At 43.3% G+C, this 21,087-nt stretch overlaps 2 protein-coding genes across 2 annotated transcripts; one reads left to right on the top strand and one right to left on the bottom strand.

The window, feature by feature from the left end:
- Positions 1-615: 615 nt before the first annotated feature.
- On the bottom strand, positions 616-6,062 carry dazap2 (DAZ associated protein 2). Its single transcript, XM_080015582.1, has 4 exons — positions 5,927-6,062; positions 4,705-4,823; positions 2,653-2,901; positions 616-2,529 (listed from the first exon to the last, which is right to left on the bottom strand). Exons 1-4 carry the CDS (start codon positions 5,937-5,939, stop codon positions 2,401-2,403), a joined length of 510 nt encoding a protein of 169 aa, XP_079871708.1. The 5' UTR covers positions 5,940-6,062; the 3' UTR covers positions 616-2,400.
- A 2,037-nt stretch (positions 6,063-8,099) lies between these two features.
- pou6f1 (POU class 6 homeobox 1) lies at positions 8,100-18,174 on the top strand. The gene is made up of 12 exons (XM_080014712.1): positions 8,100-8,266; positions 9,358-9,451; positions 10,200-10,244; positions 10,669-10,840; positions 10,996-11,132; positions 12,341-12,566; positions 14,131-14,345; positions 14,797-14,925; positions 15,693-15,917; positions 16,039-16,174; positions 16,252-16,420; positions 17,098-18,174. The coding sequence occupies exons 2-12, from the start codon at positions 9,398-9,400 to the stop codon at positions 17,441-17,443; spliced, it is 1,854 nt and encodes a 617-aa protein (XP_079870838.1). The 5' UTR covers positions 8,100-8,266; positions 9,358-9,397; the 3' UTR covers positions 17,444-18,174.
- The last annotated feature ends 2,913 nt before the right edge of the window (positions 18,175-21,087 follow it).

Below are 21,087 nucleotides of genomic sequence, written 5' to 3'. Positions count from 1 at the left end.
TAGTGACACTCATCCCCTTGAGTAATCTTAAAAGATAGAACGAATACCAAAGTCCATCAAATCACTTCAGTACATATGTCCATATTACAAAATATTTTAAGAGAATACCTGAACTATAAATGTCCATGATCCTTCAAAGACGATTCCTTCCCATGCTGGCTATGGTTGGCACGTGTCTACTGGTAAGCTTTAGTTTACAGTACTTCATATTGCTGGAACATGGCCACAATTCTGCTGCATTACAAACACAGTTCGGGCTTAAATAGTGTAGGAAAAAGCATTAATTTTTAAGGTTTTAAAAGCTGTGGCCATAAAGAACAGGAAGAGAAAAAATGACCCTGAATGAAACACCAGCCTGTATTTGCTGGGCTTATTTGATTTAAAAACAACATTTCCAGACTGCTAGTCGTGGCCAGGCAGCCAATCCCCATAGTAACATGGACAAAACAAGGAATTAAACGAGCAAATAATGGAATTAGTTTTCTGATGGCCACAGCTATTAAAACCGTATGGTATGTCGGATACCCAGTGACGCATCATGTTACTAGACATCAAACTATAAACTATCAGTCGCATATCCATAACGACCCATCACCTTAAGATAAAATTGTTGAGTAAAGGTTTTAAAGTACTTTAATAAGCAGCACAAAACGTATTGAAAGATTCACAACTCTGTAGACAGTCATGTCCTTTTTGCAGAATTTCCGATGTAGAACAAACCATGCTTACAATTACTAGAAAATACTACAATGTTTAGAACCTCACAGCTTGTTCCCAAGAAAATGAATATTTAGAAGAAAAACAAAAAAAAAAAAAAAGTGGCCCCTTGCATGAATCTTTCCCGGTTTTGCTGAGCAGTGCATTTCAGAAAAATAAAAAAAATTTAAAAAAGCAAAGTACATTTACATGTGAGATTTGTTGATAGCAAAGTTGCAGAGGTTTGTAAAGAAATCTAAAGATTGGAATCATTCCTATGAAGTGAAAGTAAAAAGCTGTTGAATTAAGGATTCACGATCTCAAACTCTGGGTACCATCGACTTGAAAGACTTCCGAATCCAATGATATGTTTGCCTTTATATTGCGACACATTGATGTCGCAACCAAACACAATAGCATCATAGACGAGGTCTTTGGTACAACCAGCTCCTAGGTTATACAAAACAAATTATTCGTGAAGATAAAAAAAACTTCCAAAAAAGCTGAAATATCGAGGAATATGGCAACACGAAAGGTTACAAAATGTTATAATAAATGTTGCATTAATAAATGTTTTTAGAACCCAAATAAATCACATTTAAAACACAAACAGGAGAAAGGATCAGGAGCAGGTGTTGCAGTCTGTACAATAAAACACAAGTGTAGAAACTCTGGGTATCCGACTCAAACGACAATAAAATAGAAAATAAAAATCTAACATGTTACACCAACCACTCCTTTTCAATCAGCGTGCTATTTGGATTCAATTTAAAATGTCTTTCCTTTAAGTTTACTTAAGTTGCTTTGCTTTAATTTCGGGATATCTCTGGCGCTCTTTGGCACCTTTATTTTATTTATTTTTTCTCGTGTGTATCTACCAGTTTGCCCGATAAGGTACAGTAAACCACTTTAGAAAACTGACAACAACCCATTCCAATTCGTAGACGCCGCTTTAAAACAAATAAATGTAAATGTGAAATAAAACTCAATAGTTCTCCATTCCTAGAAGCTGTTTGAAAAGGTAACTTCAACACTTTGCTCCAGCAGGGACATGGTACGACGTCCCTGCTGGGAGCAACTTCCCCTCCTTCCACAGGTGGCTATTCGACTTCAAAACTGCATTTTTTTTTTTTTTTTTAAAGCGGAACGCATTCAGCATTGTGAATCTGATCGTTTTAAACCATTTCTTTAATATTGTTTACACAAAGAAAGGCGTCCCAAAAAAAAAAAAAAAAAAAAGTCATCTGTGGTCATTTTGTTTACTCCAAGAATAATCTACGTCAGAGCCTGTGGGAGGTAAAGCTACCAAACGGGGAGGGGGGGGGATAAAAAAATAAAAAATAAAAAGGTGAGTATACAGTATATATACGATGAAGGACTGTGGAATGAGTTATCTGAAGTGGATTTTTTTTTTTTTTTTTTTTTTTGCTCCACTCTATAAGTGGCGGTATCAAACAGTTGTAATTGTCTTTCCGGGTCAGAAGTGGAGTACTGTACCTAGTCACAGGGCTCTAAATGATTACATTCTGTTAGGTAATATCAGTATCGTGGCATGGCCGAGCAGCCTTAACAAGGTAGATATATGGGACTGGGGAGAGGAGAGGGCATCGATTGGAACAGGGGGGAAGAGTTTAGGGATAAAGGGGGAGGAGGGAGGGCGGGAGGGAGGGAGGGAGGGGGAGCGGTTAAGGAGAACGGTTGCCGTTACCAGATGGTATAACCTCCACTGGAGCCACCCAGGAAGAAATTATTCTTGCGCTGCGTCATAACAACATTAGCACCCTGCATGGCGGCCAGCTGAGCGGCGTTTGGGGGGTGTCCAGGAGGTGGAGGCTGGAGACGTGATCAGACGAGAGTAAAAAAAAAAAAAAAAAAAAAAAAGGACAACAACCCATCAACAAATGATCACTGTCAGTTATTATATCATACCATCATGGAATTTGATGAGATACTCACAGGAATGGAAACGCCGCTTCCCGCCCCGAAGCGCGCTCCGGTGTCGAAGCCTCCCTCCACCATCACCGTGGAGCCCGGCGGGTACACGGCTCCCATGGGGTAGTAGGCCATGGGGACGTTCTGGCCCACGGGCCCCACGGGCATGTGCTGCTGCATGGGCATGAACACCTGAGTGCCGGCGTACGGGGACGACATCTGAGGCATCTGGCCAGGCACCTGAGGCGGAAGCACGTATCTGGGCTGGTATATCTGCCGAGGCAGAGCAGGAGAGCCGTCACAGGTCAGGAGATCACCGCGGTAACCATTCCACAATCATACGAGGCCATCCCAATTTAAGAGAAATTTGAACCAATCTTAGAAACTGAGTGTGTTTCTGTCCATCAGGGTTCATTTTGGCATTACAAAATATAAGTACGGAGTACTCCCCCCCCGCCACCATTTTCAAGGACTTCACACAGAACAAATCTAAAACATTTTCAATGTGATCTTTATTTATTAAAATAGAATATAATCTTAGCCTCATTGTCTGTTATTTATATTAGTACAGTGGTACCTTGATTTACGAGTGCACTAACATACGAGTTTCCGAGTTACGAGCCGCCGTTGCGTCGACTTTTTGAATTGATTTGCGAGCAAAAATGTGAGTTACGAGGAGCGAGCTTCAGGTACGCCGCCGCTAGTAGGGCGTGGCGAGCGAATCCGACCAGCATCCCGCGTCTCACTCCTTCACTTCACGCGGTTACCTGACCGTGGAAGCATCTCTTTTGGGTTTTGTGCTCACGTTCTGTGCAATTTATTTTGCCAAAAATTCTAACCATGGGTCCAAAGAAAGTAAGTGCTGAGAAGAAGCGGATGAATGATTGAATTAAAGCATGAAATCATAGAAAAACATGAGCGAGATGTGTGTGTGATGGAGTTGGCAATTTTTTTTTTTTTAAGTTAAGCGAAAGTGAAGTGAAAAAAAAAATGTAGCAATTAAGTTCAGCAACAAATGAAAGCGACCGAAAAAGCACCTCCTCCGCCTATCTCCTCCACCCTCCACCTCCGCCAGCATCTTCCGTTAGACCAGGTCGTCTGATCTCCAGGATAAATACACTTTATAAAACCAGTTTATTCCTTTACGTTCTCTTTTATTATGCTTTGATACAATATTTGTTATTTTTAAATACATTTTTCTCATATAAAAACACGTAACAGAAAAAATTGGGGTGGTTTTTGGGGGGCTGGAACGGATTAATGGCATTTTAATTAATTTCAATCGGGAAAATTCACGGAACGAATTAAACCCGTGAGTCAAAGTACCACTGTATATCTATTTTTTTAATCTCATTTTCATCCGCATTATAAGTGTCTATTTCCCAAACACGCTGGATTAAATTTACATTTCCCTTGCATCATCTATGTCACAAAAACGATTCTAGACGCTTTTTTTTTTTTATAAAGTTACGATTTCAATAACAAAAACCAGGGGAACATCACAGGTTTGCAATTATCACTTTTTTTTTTTTTTTCAATGACTGTTCAAGCGCTTCAGCACAAAAGGGAACTATTTTCAAGGTTCTCCAGTACTCAAATTTCTGAGGACGAATATCAAGCACTTCAAACGCCTCAAGGACCCAGTAAGAACCCTGATCAATTGAATTGTCCCTCTTTTTATGTTTTGCTGTTCAATGTCAATACATGGCTCTTTTGCCATAGGTAGACAAGTTTTATTTTATTCCATTATGATTGTGGCAATAAAACCTGGCAAAAAAAATTTTTGTAGGAAAAATCAATCATCAAATAAAATGTTATGACTGTGGCCGCCATACATATTAAGATAAATGGAAAGAAAAAAACATTTAGAATTTTTTTTTTTTTTTTTGTAGTATTTTTAAATAGGATGATTTAAAATAAATATGAAATCCAATGAAATGTGATGAGCGTGACCACCCTACACATTGAGATAAATAGAAAGAAAAACATTTGGAAACACGCTTTTGTAGTATTTGAAAGAGTATGGTTTAAAATAAATATGAAATCAAATAAATCGTTTCACTTCATAACTGTTACCTCAGAATAAGCAGGTGGCGCGTCTGTGTATGGAGGCGCCTGAGGGGACACTTGCATAGCGGGAGGGTAGATGGGGGCGCTGCTCTGTTGGGGGTACACAGCTTGCTGGGGATAGGATCCTTCCAAACAACGCAAAATACAAAAATCAAATACAAATATATCACAGTACAAATCCCAAATGGTTAACGGTGAAATAAACACACAAATGACTACGGAAGGAATTCTGTGTCACAATTGCAAAGTATTATAAAATAGGAAAAACGAAAATACAAATGGAAAGAGACTAATACAAACTACAATCCACAAATTTGTATTGAGATTTTTAAATGAGAGAAAAAAAAATTGACAAATAATGTGTTATTTGTGTAAAACTGTTTCGCAAATAAATGCACCATTTATGTGGAATTAAATATCGGTTCATATGTTTTTTTTTTTTTTTTTTTTTTTTAAATCGCTTCCAACTTTCAAACGCCGAACCTTCGCAACGGTCGATCGACGTGCGGCTCCATCTGCGTTCGCGTTCAATTGCACCAAGCACCACGTTGGAGGAGCTTTGTTGATTTGCGGACGATAGAGATGCGCCAAGTTTCTGTTGAATTTTCCAGTCAGGAATCTTAAAAATTGCGTTTAAAAATGCTCATCCCGATGTGTGGATTGTGGTATTTATTTGTGGGAGACGTAAAATTACGTTTCTTTTTTTTTTTTTTTTTTTTTTTCCCTTCCTTAAAAAAAAAAAAAAAAAAAAAAAAAAATTTAAATCTTAATACAGATTTGCGGAGTGTGATATGTATTTGATTTGCTATGATTTGCTTTGACGTTATTCTACATCGGTGCGAATTGTGACCCTGGCATTCCCTCACTAGACGGTGTTGTGGACCTGACCTAGCCGAAACAGAGGGGAGACAAAGGGGGAGCTAGCTGCAAGTGACAACAGCTTTATTAGCGAGGGCTGAGCGGAACAACGGCGACACGCAGACGCGCGGCGAACGGCCGCCGAACGCCGCGGCGCCGACGCAGATCCGCGGCGGCGCCGATCCCAAGGTCCGGGGCGACGTCGGGCGCCGTCCGCGATCCAACGCGTTCGCTCGCGGATCGCGGGCGAAAATAATGAATCTCCGGAGCCGCTGCGTTGACGTAGAGCCCGCTCGGCCGCACGGGCGACACACGGCTCCGTCGACGGGAGCGAGTCGACGGCGGGTTGCCGCCCGCGCCGGGGACGTACCTTTGTTGTTCATGGCGTCGACTCGGCGCGGGGCTTCTCTGGCAGAAAGGGATCGTCGCGGATTCGGGAGCCTTGTTGTCTTGTCGCGGGGCCTTTTGACAGCTTCACTGCACTTCCGTGTTTTCCAGCTTGTTGTGGTCGGTGGGAGTGCTGACGTCACCCGCTTTCGGGCGAGCCGCTGCGAAAGTGCGAGCGCCCCCGAGCGATCGGACCCTGTCTATTGTGCTTACGTAAAAAACGGAAATATATATTTATATAGACTGTATTACGCCGTGTATATACTGTAAAGCAGTTGTGACAATTAAAAATGTGTGTGTCCACAAACTATTCAAAGTCATTTCTATTTTTCATAAATGTATCCTCGATTATGTGACGAATATGTTTTATTTAATATATATGACTTGATCCACGAATCGAAACAAAACCCAGTACGGTGTTTTATATAAAGTGAAAGATATTGTAATTTTCACATTTATCTATGCATTTGTCCCTCAAACTAATGTCGGAAATTCTATTTGCTCAACCACACATTTAAAACATGAAGCGTACCCCTTGAAGAAGTGGTTTCACTCATTCTGAAAAGGTCCAACCTAACTTCATTTTTTAAAAATACATGACTTTATCCATGAATGTAGATCTCGAAAAGAAAAGCCCAATATGTTCTTCTGAGATGAAATGTGTGTAATATTTGTATTCATTACTAATACAACATATACATTCAATGTCAATTACCTAAATTGAATGTACATGTTCATCCGCACACCTCCACTTTATACTATAAAAGTTAATATTTCTATTCTCATTGTCCAGTCATCTTTGTCTACGACCACCAGGATACAAGTTCAAGTTCAAGTTCACGTTCGAGAGATTATTTGTCACATACATATACATACGGTCATACATATATGCAGTGAAATGTCATGACACCCAGTGATTATGCACAATAAGCTTTATAAGCTCATAGGCTACGTTCCCCATTTTTACATTCCCTGGAACTGCTGCTAATGTTTATTTTTTTTAATTATGTATATTATTGCTATTCTTGCTATATGTTTGCTAGTTTTGCCCACATTTGCTGACTCTTAAAATAAATAAAATATTTGTTTTATAATAATAAAAATATATATCTTCTTTCAATGCCGCTGCTGTTGTCGCTCGCCTTGTCACAAGACTGTTCAGAATAGAAGCCTTTTGTGTTATGCTGTACATTTGATAAATAAAACACTTGGACTTTGACTTTAACTATATTTATACACCACCATTGGTGCATTAGCTGCTGAACACCCTTCTTTGGAGTAGAAGGGAGGCTGTCTCCGCTACCAATAGTGACCATGATCCTATAACTGCCTTCTCCCTTCTGACATGTGGCATGACATGACAGTGGACCCTGAGACCTACAATCCAGAGACACCGAGAATTCCCAGCAGACCGTTCCTGGTCCTGCATTATCAGACCGTGTCTGGGGACACACCTGGATGCGGATGAATGAAGATGCTGTAATAACAGGTGACCCCCGGCTGCTGCTGAGGGCCTGCTGGCCCATCGCTCAGGTTGTAAGGACCCCGCCCCAGTCCTGAGGGTCACATCGGGTCAGCTGACGTGAATATTATATGTTCTGCCTGTCTGTTATGAGGTGTTCCGCAAATACAAATTAAATAGGTAATAATCTCGTACCCTGCGGTATGTGGATAATATCCCCTCTCTAAATTCACAATGTACACACTGTATATACTGTGGATGGTGTTCATTTTTAAGAATAACTTAAAAAAAGCCACTGCTTGAGGCTATATTATGTTATTATTACGTATGAAAGAATCTGCCGTGCGCCGTACACTGTACAAATGCACCTCATGGAAGCCCCCCTGTGTTTGTTCACTTTAGGAATCGAACTCCCCGTCATTGCCGAAGCGACACGGGACTCATTAAAGTGTGACGTCATGATTATTCATTCCACGTCTGGGCCCCGCGTCTGAGCGGTGTACTGTCCCTTTAAGAGCGCCGCGGCGGACATTTTTCAATGCAAGATCTTTTCCCCCTTGCATAAATTATGCTCATGACGTAGTGCCGAGGTCCCGAAAAATTGTTGTGAATTTAGCGTGACTTTAGCGCGGAAATCGGGCTTTTCGCGCGGCCCCGCCACCCGCGCCGGGAACCGCTCGCGGTCCGGAGTGCGTTCGGTGCGAGAAGCCGCCGCTAAACGTGGAGGGAACCGGCGCTAAATGCAAATGTGCCTTTTGTGCGCGGCGTCTGGAAGCTGAGGGGAATCTCTAATGATGTGTGACCCCAAGCCACTGTGACGGCGGCCCTGAGGACCAGCGGGAACCGCGAGGACCTTCCGTGGTGAGTGGCGGGTCGCCGCGGCGAGAGGGGCGCGAGTTGGGGTTAATATGCAATGGTCGTAATTAACATAATTTATATATTTATGATAAAGAGAGCGACATGCATAATATCCCGTCTCTATAGGCGCGGATCCGGCCGATCCTCGTCGCGGACACTCGCCCGATCGCACTTGGTTTTTCCCCCCGCAAGACTTTTTTTTTTTATTATAATCGGTGTGTGATGGAGGGAGCGGTGCCGTCAAACGGTAACCCCCCCCCACCCCGGAGCTGAAGTTTGGACACATCTCCCTTTGTAAAAAAAAAAAAATAATAATTAAATAAAAATGAAAATAAAAACACTAAAACGATCACCGCCTTTACACCTCGGAGGGCTTTTCCGCTGCTTAGTCCACAGCCGCTCCGTGTGAGTGGCCGGCTTCCATAATAATCACATTCTTTTACAGCATTCCTTTAAACTAAAAAAAAACAACAAAAAAAACAAAAAAAACAAAACCAAAAAACAACAGAGAGGGCCTGTTTAGAAGCTGCCCACCACCGCCACCCCCTCCCAAATGATCTATTCATAGAAATGAGAGAATCAAAGAGAAGTCTTTAAACCAGGTCTTGACCATAACCACCATTCACCCCAAAGTTATGTGAACATTGATTATTTCCTTGGTTTTGACTGTTGATTATTGATAAAGAGGTTTATTTATTATACTGTAGTTGATTTTAGGGTTATTGTATGTACCATTTTCTTTTTAGGTTAGGCTTAGGTAAATTTAAGGTTTATTGTTTGTTAATGATATTTAGGTTTATTACATATTACCAGTTTTTTCCCCTCATTTGTATTCTTATTACCTTATTATTATTATTGCCTATTGTTTGACGTGAGGTGCTGTAACACTGCAATTTCCCTCCAGGGATGTATACGGCATATCTATCTATCTATCTATCTATCTATCTATCTATCTATCTATCTATCTATCTATCTGTCTGTTAACATAGGTTGTCTTTACGATAAACTTGATGACTGAAAAGAACATCAGTTTCGCCTTAAAAATAGAAACCCAAGTTGAGTTTTTTCCAATATGTCTCCCAATGTTCATGCAGAATGCCAGCGGGACGTTGACATTTGACGTACCACCGAGCGATGGAATCACAGGATCTCCCCGCTAAAGATGCCCCGCTTATTGTCAATGAGCAGGTAGATTTGAGCTGTCTGTGCCAGGGATTTCACCAAAAGACTTCATAAGACAGACGTCACACATTTAAAGACCCTTTTTCCCCCGCCATCCCAGTTGTGCACACTATAGGATTCAGCAAAGACATTGGTCGCAATGGAACAGGCATCTTGGCATAGCACACACTACGAGACCCAAGACTTAAATATCGAACAAAACTGATGTTCTCACAAGAGACCAGCCTGGGACTGATCACGGGAGTTTGTAACCGTCTCAAAACAACCCTTAAGACAAGAGATCTCCTTTATGATTCTCTTAATATCTTGAAAATGTGTCTGGGACTCGAAAATCCTCGCTAAGGTCTTTTGGTGTATATTAGGTCTCAGACTAACATGGAGGGCTTCTGTGCAGTATCCAGACTATGATCGCTCCCGCTTCTCTATGCCCACGGGGTTTACAGGTCTACGGACGCTGCTATTCTTGTTGAAAAATGACATTTATTTTCCCACTCTGGCAACTTTTTGTTGTGGTTGTGGTGAACATAAGCAATGCCTTCTGTGGATGTTGGGGGGAGCTTGAGGAAGCATCGCTGCAGTTGCTTGTGGGCTGTTGCACCTATCCTCGTCTTGGTTGTTCCCATGCGCTTTCATTTGTCTCATTTTTGTTTTGTTTGTTTGTTTGTTTGTTTTCGGTTCATTGTGTCCTAACATGTGCTTGGCTTCTCTGTTCTCCTTAGCCATTCACTGTCTGACTGCAGAAGTCTTTTTTCAGCCATTTAGTTCCTGCACTTTGAAATTCCCTACCAAAGACAACCAGGTATGCCTCCTATCTCTTCCTGCACTGCCTCTCTGCCTCTCTGCCCATCGTGCCGCCTCTCCTCTTGGCCTTTCATTATGTTTTTTTTCACGTGCCACGATTCCTGCGTTACTTGCTAAAGCAGCTCTGCCACACGTAGGTTAAGTGACAGAAGAATGCGGTGATGGCTGCGGAAATTGTTGTTATCTTCGACTGCCAATTAAATATTTTGGCAGCTCTATAAATGAAGTGAGAAATTGACAAATTGATAATGCAAGACCGTTTTATGCCACAGGTGGCTTTACAAAAAAAAACCCAGAATGCATCAATCATACCTTTCTGATAAAATCCTGAGTGAGAAACCTTGCTTTTGAGGAGTAGAGTCGGCCAAGGCGTGGTGCTCTGAACCCTGGTCTTTACCTCTCTGCCCCCGGACGCCGTGCAGGTGATTGTGATGTCTGGGCATGAGACAATCCGCGTGCTAGAGGTAGAGGTGGACGCCTCCGCTCCATCTGATGAGAAGAATGACATCAGGGACGAGGAGCGGGGGACCCCGGCCGCCGAGCAACGTGAGGCCGGCAGAATGCAAGACGCACCCCACGGCGCTGGGGGAGTAGGTAAATTTCGGGTCCGGGACATCGTGGTGGGGGCTTTGACAGTTAAATACTATTATTATTCACATATGCGCGGCACCTTTTCATCCGAATGCAAATGAAGCCGGGGTGACGGCGTAACACCCTTGTAATAAACACCCCTGGTTTTGCTCATCCAGGGCTGGGAGAGCAGCGGCTGCTTTCTGTGGACGCCACGCCCTCCGCCCTCCAAACTCTGGCTCAGGCGGTTCCCATCAGCGTGTCCCTAGCCCAGCCCCAGGCCACCATGCCCATCACCATGCAGGGCTGTCCACAGGTACAGTAGGAGCACAGAAAAAAACAAAACTTCAATATATTGTTAACCTCCATAACTTTATCAACATTATCAGTTCTACAAACCACTCAAAGCTCACACTCAAATCAACTACGTATTTCAACCTTTATCAGTTACATTCAGTTTAATTCAAAGGGCTTTATTGGCAAAACATACGTTTATAGTGCCAAAGCAAATGGAAAACAAAAGAAGAAGACAAATAATATCGAAAATAAAATGTAAAAAAATATAATAGAAAAATGTAAACGCTCCAATGAAAATATATACACATGTGTGAAGAAGGCCTAAAATATAAATGAACAACTTTAAACATTGCTAGTTAAAATCTATACAAATAAGTGTAACCTAAAATGAAAATAGAAAATATTAAATTTTGCTGTTAAGAATATGTGTACAGAGTGAAGCTATCGAAAAATAAATATAGAAAAATGTAGACATGGAGCTATGGAGCTATATAAATGCAAATAAGGATTATTTGGGATAACGACTACAATCAGACAGAATTGTGTAAACATTGCATTTAAAAATATAATACAATGGTGTGATAGAAAAATGCAATATTTGATGCTACCTGTTTTTGTTCATATAACCTATGCTGACATAACTACTGTAGGAGGGCCATGGAGTTATGCCTGCATTCTGTTATTCTCCAGCTGGAAGGTCGCACCACACTCCCTTTGTCTCCACGGTACTTTTAATTGCTAAGCGAGGCCAGGTACATGGGTTTTGAGACATCCAGAACATCCCTGTTTACTCCCTTTATGGCTTCTCGTGGTTCTCATATAAAGAAACAGTCATGGTAATGCTCTAGTTGTCTTGCACGTACCTGATAACATTGTGAACTGTGGCCACGCCCCAAAGCGCCCGAGCTGTAGCTGCTCATTATTTTTTGAACACACATCATGTATTATTGTAGAAATGAGAAACATGAAACTAGGGGTGTGGACACGGGACAACGGACAAATCGCGGAACTACAGTAGGGTTGAGTCACGAGAGGACATCATTGTGTTACTCTCCTGTTTTGCAGAATACATTTAGTCATTGTAAACAGAACAAGGGTCTGAGTTTGTTTCCCATAGCACAGGTTTATCTCGCCGACCCCGCAGTGGAATTTCCACGACAATGGGTATCTTATACATACTCTTTTTGGTTTGTTTTTGGTTACTTGATCTCCGCCCCTCGCCTCCAGGTGCTGACCCAGGAGAGCCTGGCCACCCTGATGACTGGGATGATGGCCCAAGCGGGGTCCCTGGGCCAGCCCCTGCTCATCCCCCTCAACATGGCGGGGTCCCTGGGGGGCCAGGGGGGCCTGGCGGTGCTCACCCTCCCCACCACCAACTTAGCCACTCTATCCGGACTGGCTGCGGCTAATCCCGCCGGGAACCTCCTCAAACTACCCCTGGCAGGCGTTCAAGGTAAATCTACAACCTGTGTGTCCGGTTTGTTTTGAATAAGACGGGAGATCGGAAATGACTTAATTCCCTGTGGTGACGCAAAAGGGATAACAGGAACAAATATTTTATTACAGCAAAGATGTAATGTGAGTCAGTATATGCATTGTGAAACATTTTCCTGAATGTTAGCCTTGTGCTCGAGTATTGTAATTACATTGCGATAACTTGGACTGTAGACACTGAATAACGTCATAATAATTTAGATCTACTCATCCATAGTTATCCATGCCTGTTCAAGTTCAAGTTCAAGTTCAAGTTCAAGTTCAAGTTCAAGTTCAAGTTCAAGAGGTTATTTGTCATATACATATACATACGGTATTACATACAGTATTTGCAGTGAAATGTCATGACACCCGGTGATTACGCACAATAAGCTTTATAAGCTCTAAAAATAATAAAAATACTAAAATGTGCGTAAACCACATGAGGCGCTCGCGCAGGCGGCGCCACAATTGTGATTCTGGGTTCTATAATTATATTATAGTATTAATTGTCTGTGTTGTATTAAATATACATTTAAATCCTTCAAAATGAAACTTACCGTTTAACCGTTACCAGACAATAAGAATTTTGATCAATTGATAAACAGTTAAAAATATATTATTAAAAAAAAGTAATTGGAAAAAAAGTTTGTTGCATGGTAAAAGAAAAATTGGGTATATTTATTCTATTTATATATTTCTTAATATATAACTCATGGGGGCGATGCGTGCAACTAGGACCATAACCTCAGTACCGCGGTCACGTGATTCCACCGCGGGGTTGAGCTCATTACTGTCATCACCGCAAACAATAAAATAAAAAATATATTGTTTTGTATTTCATTTTTTTTACTGGAGAAAGTTACAGGAAGATATGAAATATAAACATAATAATCGTTATTCAGATATCATCATTGACTGTCTTCCATCCTAGGTTCAAAGGCCGTTCCTGTCCCTCCAAATAAAACAACTAAAAACAGTGTAAACAACAAAAAAAACACTTTTTTAAGTTGTTTTATTTGGCACGGAGAGCTGTGTTCGCTTAGACAAATATATTTATGATTGCCCTCATTTATAATTATAATTTGTAAAGCCCTATTTAAAAGACTGGCATTATATTTTTCCCAGGGGGCAGTGCCCTAATATTTTAATATTGTCGGATGACGGTTAATAATCATAAAAGTCATTCTAAATTAGAATCTCTACTAGTAACCATTACACCACTTAGCCCCTGCTACAGTTTTAATACAATTTAAACAAGTGTGTGCATAGAATCAAATTTGTTCTAAATATTATTGTACGCTTAGTTCTTTATTTTCTTTTTCTAGTCTGTTAAGCTTGTTTTATGCGTATTGTCTGAGACAAATTCCTCGTACATGAAAAGGGACCTGGCCAAACCAACTGATTCCGATTTTGTGGTTCCGACGAGCTTCTTTAAAATGCACCGGAGAACGTCGGCGTTGTCCCTCCCAAGTTTCGCGCCCAGCGACTCCCCGAAAGGTCACCGACACACACTGTGCTCTGCGATCCTCCCCCTCGTCCAGCCGCTACGGTGCTGAACTCCGTCCAGTCGCAGCTGCAGACGACGGCGGCGGCGGTGTTCCAGCCGCAGGCCGCCTCCGTGCAGCCCCTGCAGCAGCCCACGCAGGTGACCAGCGCCCAGGCCCAGGTGACCTTGGCCCCTGCTACCTGCGTCTCCCAGCCCAGCTTCTCCATGTCCGCGCTGCAGACCGCCGGACTGTCCATCAATCCAGCCATTGTGAGAACACGCCTCTAGAGTCGTTCCCGAAGACGGCTGCCGTTTGGCCTTTGTATTTTCCGAATTTTTGAAATCAGTTAATTTTTTTATTTTATTTTATTTTTTTACATTTCATCGTTTCATGTGTTAAACTTCCCAGAAAACACATTTTGCCACCTCAGGCACAACAACAGGTGGAACATTTCATCCTAAATTGGCCGCCACACAAACAATTTACAAGCACAACTGAGCGACGATTTTTATTAAAAATAATGTTTTTAGATTTTATAAAGATGTGCTGTGTGAATGGGGAAAGAGCAACAAACAAACAAACACATCATTGTTATTACTCTTACTTTAAATAGCATTTTCTCCCACACTGTAGTATGTTCTCATTTGCTTTAAATTAATAGTTTTAAGCTTGGTAAACATGAAGCGTGCAACGTTTCTCATGTTATGGGTTTGATTTCAGTTCAGCACCGCTTCGCTGGGAGCACAGCCTCAGTTTCTCAGCTCCCTTACGTCCACTCCCATCTTCACCAGCGCCATCTCCAACATGGCGGGCATCACCAGCCAGATCATCACCAACGCCCAGGGACAGGTGAGTAACACACCGACGTGCGGGGCCGTTTTCCGTCTCGGCTACCTTTGGTTGTTTGCGTCGGCTCAAAGCCTGGAGCTGTGGCGCGGTCTTCTGTAACGACGCTCCGTCTGTTTGCCGTGTCCGATGTCATGCCCCTTAAGCCTACGTGGGAATACGCATTTGTAGCCTTTCTTTTTTTTTCTTCTCCTCACCAGCTGGAATTTTAATAATCTAAAGTTCTGTCTGACTGGAAATATTGTTCCAGATGTCCGTTGTTCTGTATTTGCTTCAATTACCTTCGCTCAGCTGCCTGCTCTCCACATCTGTCATGCTCCCTGTCCCCTTTTTGGTCCTCTGTGTTCCCTTTGATTCTCACTCTATCAAAGAATTAACTTCAAAGATTCACATATAAGAGCCCTCATTGCCGTGGAAGATGAGCATTAAGCGCTCAGAACGCAGAGTTCATTGTGCTTATATAGTACCATCAGCGTTTCAAGAAGCCTTTCTTCTGGGTAAAACAGCCTCCTGGGTGTTCACCCAAATTTTCTGCATGTCTTCGCATTTCAGCAAGGCCTTTGAGAGAAACTCTCTTATCCACCTTGCCCTATTACTAACGAATATTAAAGTAGACGTGCTGTGTTTCTTTTCACCGTAGACTTGCCGCGCACATTTTTGCTCTCCAAAAAAAGCCTCCGTTTCATCCCATAATGTCTCACATTTTCTAAGGATGGGTCCGCATTCGGAAATAAAAAACGTCCCAAATGAACATGCTTTACACCCAAAAGGTCATAGGAACCCTCCCGGTGCTGGTGAACCCGGCCTCACTGGCCGGAGGAGCCGCCACGCCCCTGCAGGGCCTCCAGGTCCAGACCGTCACCCCTCAGCTGGTCCTCAACACCCAGGGCCAGATCATCGCCGCGCTGGGGAACGGACCCACGGCGGTCCCCACCTCCACCGCCGCGCTGGCCAAGGTCAGCGCTCCGCTGGCCGTGGCCAAGCCCTGCGCGCAGGTTACTGGAGCTTTTAATACCCCACAGTTTTGCAATGGATGTCACGCCGATCCGAGGTACTGGCTTGTTATGTCGTAGGGTTTTTTTTGTTTTTTTTGTCAAACCGCTCTTTCCCTCCCAGGCGTCAGTGACGACTGTCACCCAGACGCCGGTCGTCATCGCCCCGCAACCCACCGTGATGAAGGCGGCCACGACGCTCTCCTCCCCGGTTCCCATCTCCTGTGGAGACATAGCGACCGTGGGCCAGCTGGTCAACAGTGCGTACACCTCCACCCTCCCGACATGGTTCCGCAGCTCCCTCTCACTCTGAACTTGACTCTTGGTTTCTCCTCAGAGCCCCAGCAAGTCGTCAACAACGACGAGGGCATCAACCTGGAGGAAATCCGAGAGTTTGCCAAGAATTTCAAGATCCGCCGACTGTCCTTGGGGCTGACGCAGACGCAGGTGGGGCAGGCGCTGACTGCCACCGAGGGTCCGGCGTACAGCCAGTCGGCCATTTGCAGGTGAACTTCATCCCTCGTTCGGTGGCGTCGCCGCAAACGTGTCCGACGTACGACATACAAATGAGAAATGTGGTGGAAATAAGATTGCAGCCAGACAGGGGATTGTTTTCCGTGCGTGTAACATCATTAATATGTTCAGGTTCAGATGCGATGCAGTGATATGAATGCTTTTTTTTTTTGTGGGGTTGGTTGTGTTGATTTTCTTTGCATTTTCTTTCTTCCTACCGCACGTTTCTGCAGCGGGGAGATTACATCAGTCTAATTTTATTTGTTATTTTTTGGTTTTCCTACTCTGTTGGAATTTCTCGTTAATTTGGCAAAGATTACATTTTCCATTTCCTACTTTCTTACGCCGATGCCCCGCTGCTCAGGCAACCGACCATCTATATGGGTACTTCCACTATGAGTTTGGGTCAGAGGTCGTGGGGGATCAGTCTTTGCAGTCGAATGTTGAAAAATATTGCGCACTCAATAGCAAATACATGCCCCAATCTTTCTAAGGGAGAATAGAAAGAATGAGGGTTAGGGTTATAAAGGTGGGTTATGAACAGAGGTCTTCGTTGGACCCTCCAAAGAGTGCATCGACCTTCCCTGTGCTGTAGTTTAACATGGTTGTATCCGTTTGCCCATCAAAATAATCATTGATCCGACTTGACTCGTTCTTCGCGGCGCCACAGGTTTGAAAAGCTCGACATCACCCCCAAGAGCGCCCAGAAGCTGAAGCCGGTGCTGGAGCGGTGGCTGGCCGAAGCCGAGCTCTGGAACCAGAAGGGCCAGCAGAACCTGATGGAGTTCGTGGGCGGAGAGCCGTCCAAGAAGCGCAAGCGGCGCACCAGCTTCACGCCGCAGGCCATCGAGGTCCTCAACACGTACTTCGAGAAGAACGCGCTGCCCACGGGCCAGGAGATCACAGAGATCGCCCGGGAGCTCAACTACGACCGCGAGGTGGTGCGCGTGTGGTTCTGCAACCGCCGACAGACGCTGAAAAACACCAGCAAAATCAACGTCTTTACGGTGCAGTAGCCGAGCGGCGCCTCGGACGTTTTCGGGATGTCAAAGGGAAATGATGGAAGGGAGCATTTGGAATGCCGTTGTAAATACTGACGCCGAACTCTTCCTCGGACGCTCCATCGACGTTTCCCCGGTACATGAAGGCGGCGCTTGATTTTGAAGTGCCAAGAAGAAGAGTACGCAAAATTTTTAAGAATACACTCTTTTTTTTTTTAACACGTTTTTAAGGTGTGTGTCTGTGCATCGGTCATGTGGTGACCGAGTCAAAATGCATGATTCTCTATTATCAGATGAAATGGTAATAACACGTTATACTCTCGACCCGTTCTATAGCGTTTGATACCAGAGGTTTTTATACTCTAACAAGGAAAAACATTTTTAAGTGGAAGTGTAGCTACAAACTTTTTTGCTCGAGTGTTGAAATGTCGATGTCGCTGTGGCACAATTGGTGGAATCCCCCTGATATTTGGATGTAATGCTGGTGCCACCAAAGTCCTATCGAATTTTATAGCTGCTAATCCAGCTTTTGCTTTGTTTTTGTTTTTTGTTGTTTTGCCCTCGGGGGTCTGTCGCTAACGAAACTCATTGAGGGTATTGTGGTTTGTAAACCATTGACTCTTTAATCGTAACATTTAACTTAAAACGCCAATGTGTGCTTCTATTGTATGTTGTTTTTTCCAAAGTGTCAGACATCCCTGGTATTGATTTTTATTTTATTTTATTTTATTTTATTTTTTTAATATATGAAATAACGAAACATACATTACACAACATGGCTTAATTGCATCCTGTCAGATAAAAAAAAAAAGTGAAAGGCAGAAATATATGACGTTTCCCAGTGTTTGCACGTAAATTCTACATGATGTATTAGGACGAAATAGAGGCGGTTCGTTGTCCTACCTTTACCAGTCCTTCCAAGAACGGCTCGCACTTTAGCAGCAGTGGGAGCAGTAGAATTGGTGTGTGTGTGTGTGTGTGCGTGTGTGTGTGTGCGTGCGTGCCTGCGTGTGTGTGTGTGCGTGTGTGCATGCGTGTGTGGGTGTGTTGCCATTGCTCTCTGATCTCTTGGTTTGAAATTTTCTACTAAACAGCTCAAAGCTTTGGAAGATGTAGCAGTTACACATCGAAAGATACAATCGTCCAGATGACTAAAGTCATCAAAAGACATTTTTATGCAGATGTAATTTAAGAAGCTGACATTTTGCGTTATTCACGTGCGACAGTGGGCTGCATGTGGTTTTGGAGCAGTTTTTAAGTCAAGTCGACGTTTTTTCACTTTTCAAGAGGGGTGTCGCCATGTGTCGTACAAAGCAAATCCCTCCTGGAAGACATAAACATTCAATATTTTGGGTGACTCATATGATGTGCATTATTCAGCGAATAACATTAATTAAAAAAAAAAAAAAAAGGAAAGTAAACTTTAATTGGTTCAGGTATCAGCTTGAGTCAATATCTACATTTCTTGTCAGATGTTAATTATTTGTGAAACATGGTTATAACAAAAATAGGTCTACTTTTGTCATTTTTTTGTCATATAAAATAAAATAAGAATTTATGAATAATCACTTTGTGCTATGGGTTCTTCTGGTAAGTGAGGAATGAACTGGATAATAAAATGATGTAATGAATGATACAATTATTCATATGTGTGTGTATGTGTGTGTGTGTGTGTGTGTGTGTGTGTGTGTGTGTGTATATATATATATATATATATATATAATCTACAGTATACACATTCCCTACTTTTGTCAAATTGATGATACAGAGGTTTATTGTTAATCTTATGGATGTATTGTATGTGTCCAATTCACTCTATCTTTAGTAAATGTTTTGTTTCATCATATACTGCCTATTTTTTATTTATATTACTTTATTACCATTTACATTTACATTTACATTTAGTCATTTGGCAGACGCTTTTATCCAAAGCGACTTACAAGGGAGAATAACATTCAGCTACATTGCGACAGAGATTAGTGTAACAACAACATTGGTGTAACAATAAATACTGCAAGGTGGTGCAAAGTAATTGTAGATTAGGACAGGAGGTACTCACTGAAGAGCTGGGTCTTCAGGTGCTTCTTAAAGACAGAGAGGGAGGTCCCCGCTCTGGTCATTTTTGGCAGCTCGTTCCACCAACGTGGAACTACAAATGAGAATAGCCTGGATTGCCGTGGCTGTATGGCCGGCAGAGCCAGGCGACGCTCATTTGACGAGCGCAGCATCCGGGGGGCAACATGTGCTCTTACAAGAGCATTTAAGTAGGCGGGAGCATTCCCAACAATCACTCTGTAGGCCAGCATAAGAGACTTGAACTTGATGCGGGCGGCTACAGGTAACCAGTGGAGCTCGATGAGCAGCGGAGTGACATGTGCCCTCTTTGGCTGGTTGAACACCAGTCGCGCCGCCGCATTCTGTATCATCTGAAGTGGCTTCACCGCACAGGCCGGCAAGCCTGTTAAGAGGGCATTGCAGTAGTCGAGACGGGACATCACCAAGGTTTGTACCAGCAGTTGAGTGGCATATTGGGTCAGGTACGGCCTGACTTTTCGGATGTTGAGTAGTGCGAAGCGGCAGGACCGGGAGACTGCGGCAACATGGTCCGAGAATGTCAGTTGGTCATCAATAATGACACCAAGATTCCTTGCAGCCTTGGTAGGAACAAGAGATAGAGAGTCGATTTTAATATCAATGTTGTGATAAATACCTTGTTTGGCCGGGAAGACCAGCAGTTCCGTTTTCGCCAGATTTAGTTGAAGATGATAATCCTTCATCCATGTGGATATGTCAGCGAGACAATCCGAGATCCGCGTCCAGATAGTAGGGTCGTCTGGCGGGAAGGACAGATAGAGTTGAGTATCATCCGCATAGCAGTGATATGAAAAGCCATGTGAGCGGATGATCGGGCCCAGTGAGGTGGTGTATATGGCAAAGAGGAGGGGTCCTAGCACCGAGCCTTGGGGCACCCCTGTGGTGAGGTTGTGTGGCACAGACAGCTGGCCTCGCCATGTCACACTGAACGAGCGCCCAGTAAGGTAAGATTCGAACCAGGAAAGTGCACTGCCCGTTATGCCCATGCTTGAGAGTATGGACAGGAGTATGCAATGATTGACAGTGTCAAAAGCAGCTGATAAGTCTAGCAGAATGAGGACCGAGGATTTGGCAGCAGCTCTAGCAGTTTTTAAGGCCTCTGTCACAGACAACAGGGCTGTTTCAGTGGAGTGACCACTTTTGAAGCCAGATTGAAGTGTATCAAGAAGGTTGTTTCTTGACAGGTACTCTGTAACCTGTCTAGAGACCGCCCTCTCTAAGGTTTTGGAAAGGAATGGGAGGAGAGAGACCGGCCGATAGTTTCCTACTTGATTGGGATCGAGTGAGGGTTTTTTGAGCAGTGGTGCGACCCGAGCCGCTTTGAAAGCGGAAGGGAAAGTGCCGGAAGTTAGGGAAGAATTAATCACATGTGTGATTGCCGGGGTGATAGTCGGTGATATGGCTTGAAGGAGGTTGGATGGGATCGGATCTAGCGGACAGGTAGTGGGACGGCTACATGTTAGTAGTTTAGATACCTCACTTTCAGCGAGGGGGGTGAAACCAGGGAACGATGAGCCTAGGGCTGGAGAAGACAGGTTGTGAGTAAGTTGTTTAGTGAATTGGCT

Source organism: Zeus faber (genome assembly GCF_960531495.2).
Source record: "Zeus faber genome assembly, chromosome: 15".
NCBI classification, from domain to species: Eukaryota; Metazoa; Chordata; class Actinopteri; order Zeiformes; family Zeidae; genus Zeus; species Zeus faber.
Note: the sequence above shows the minus strand (reverse complement) of the source record. Positions and strands in the feature narration are given on the sequence as shown.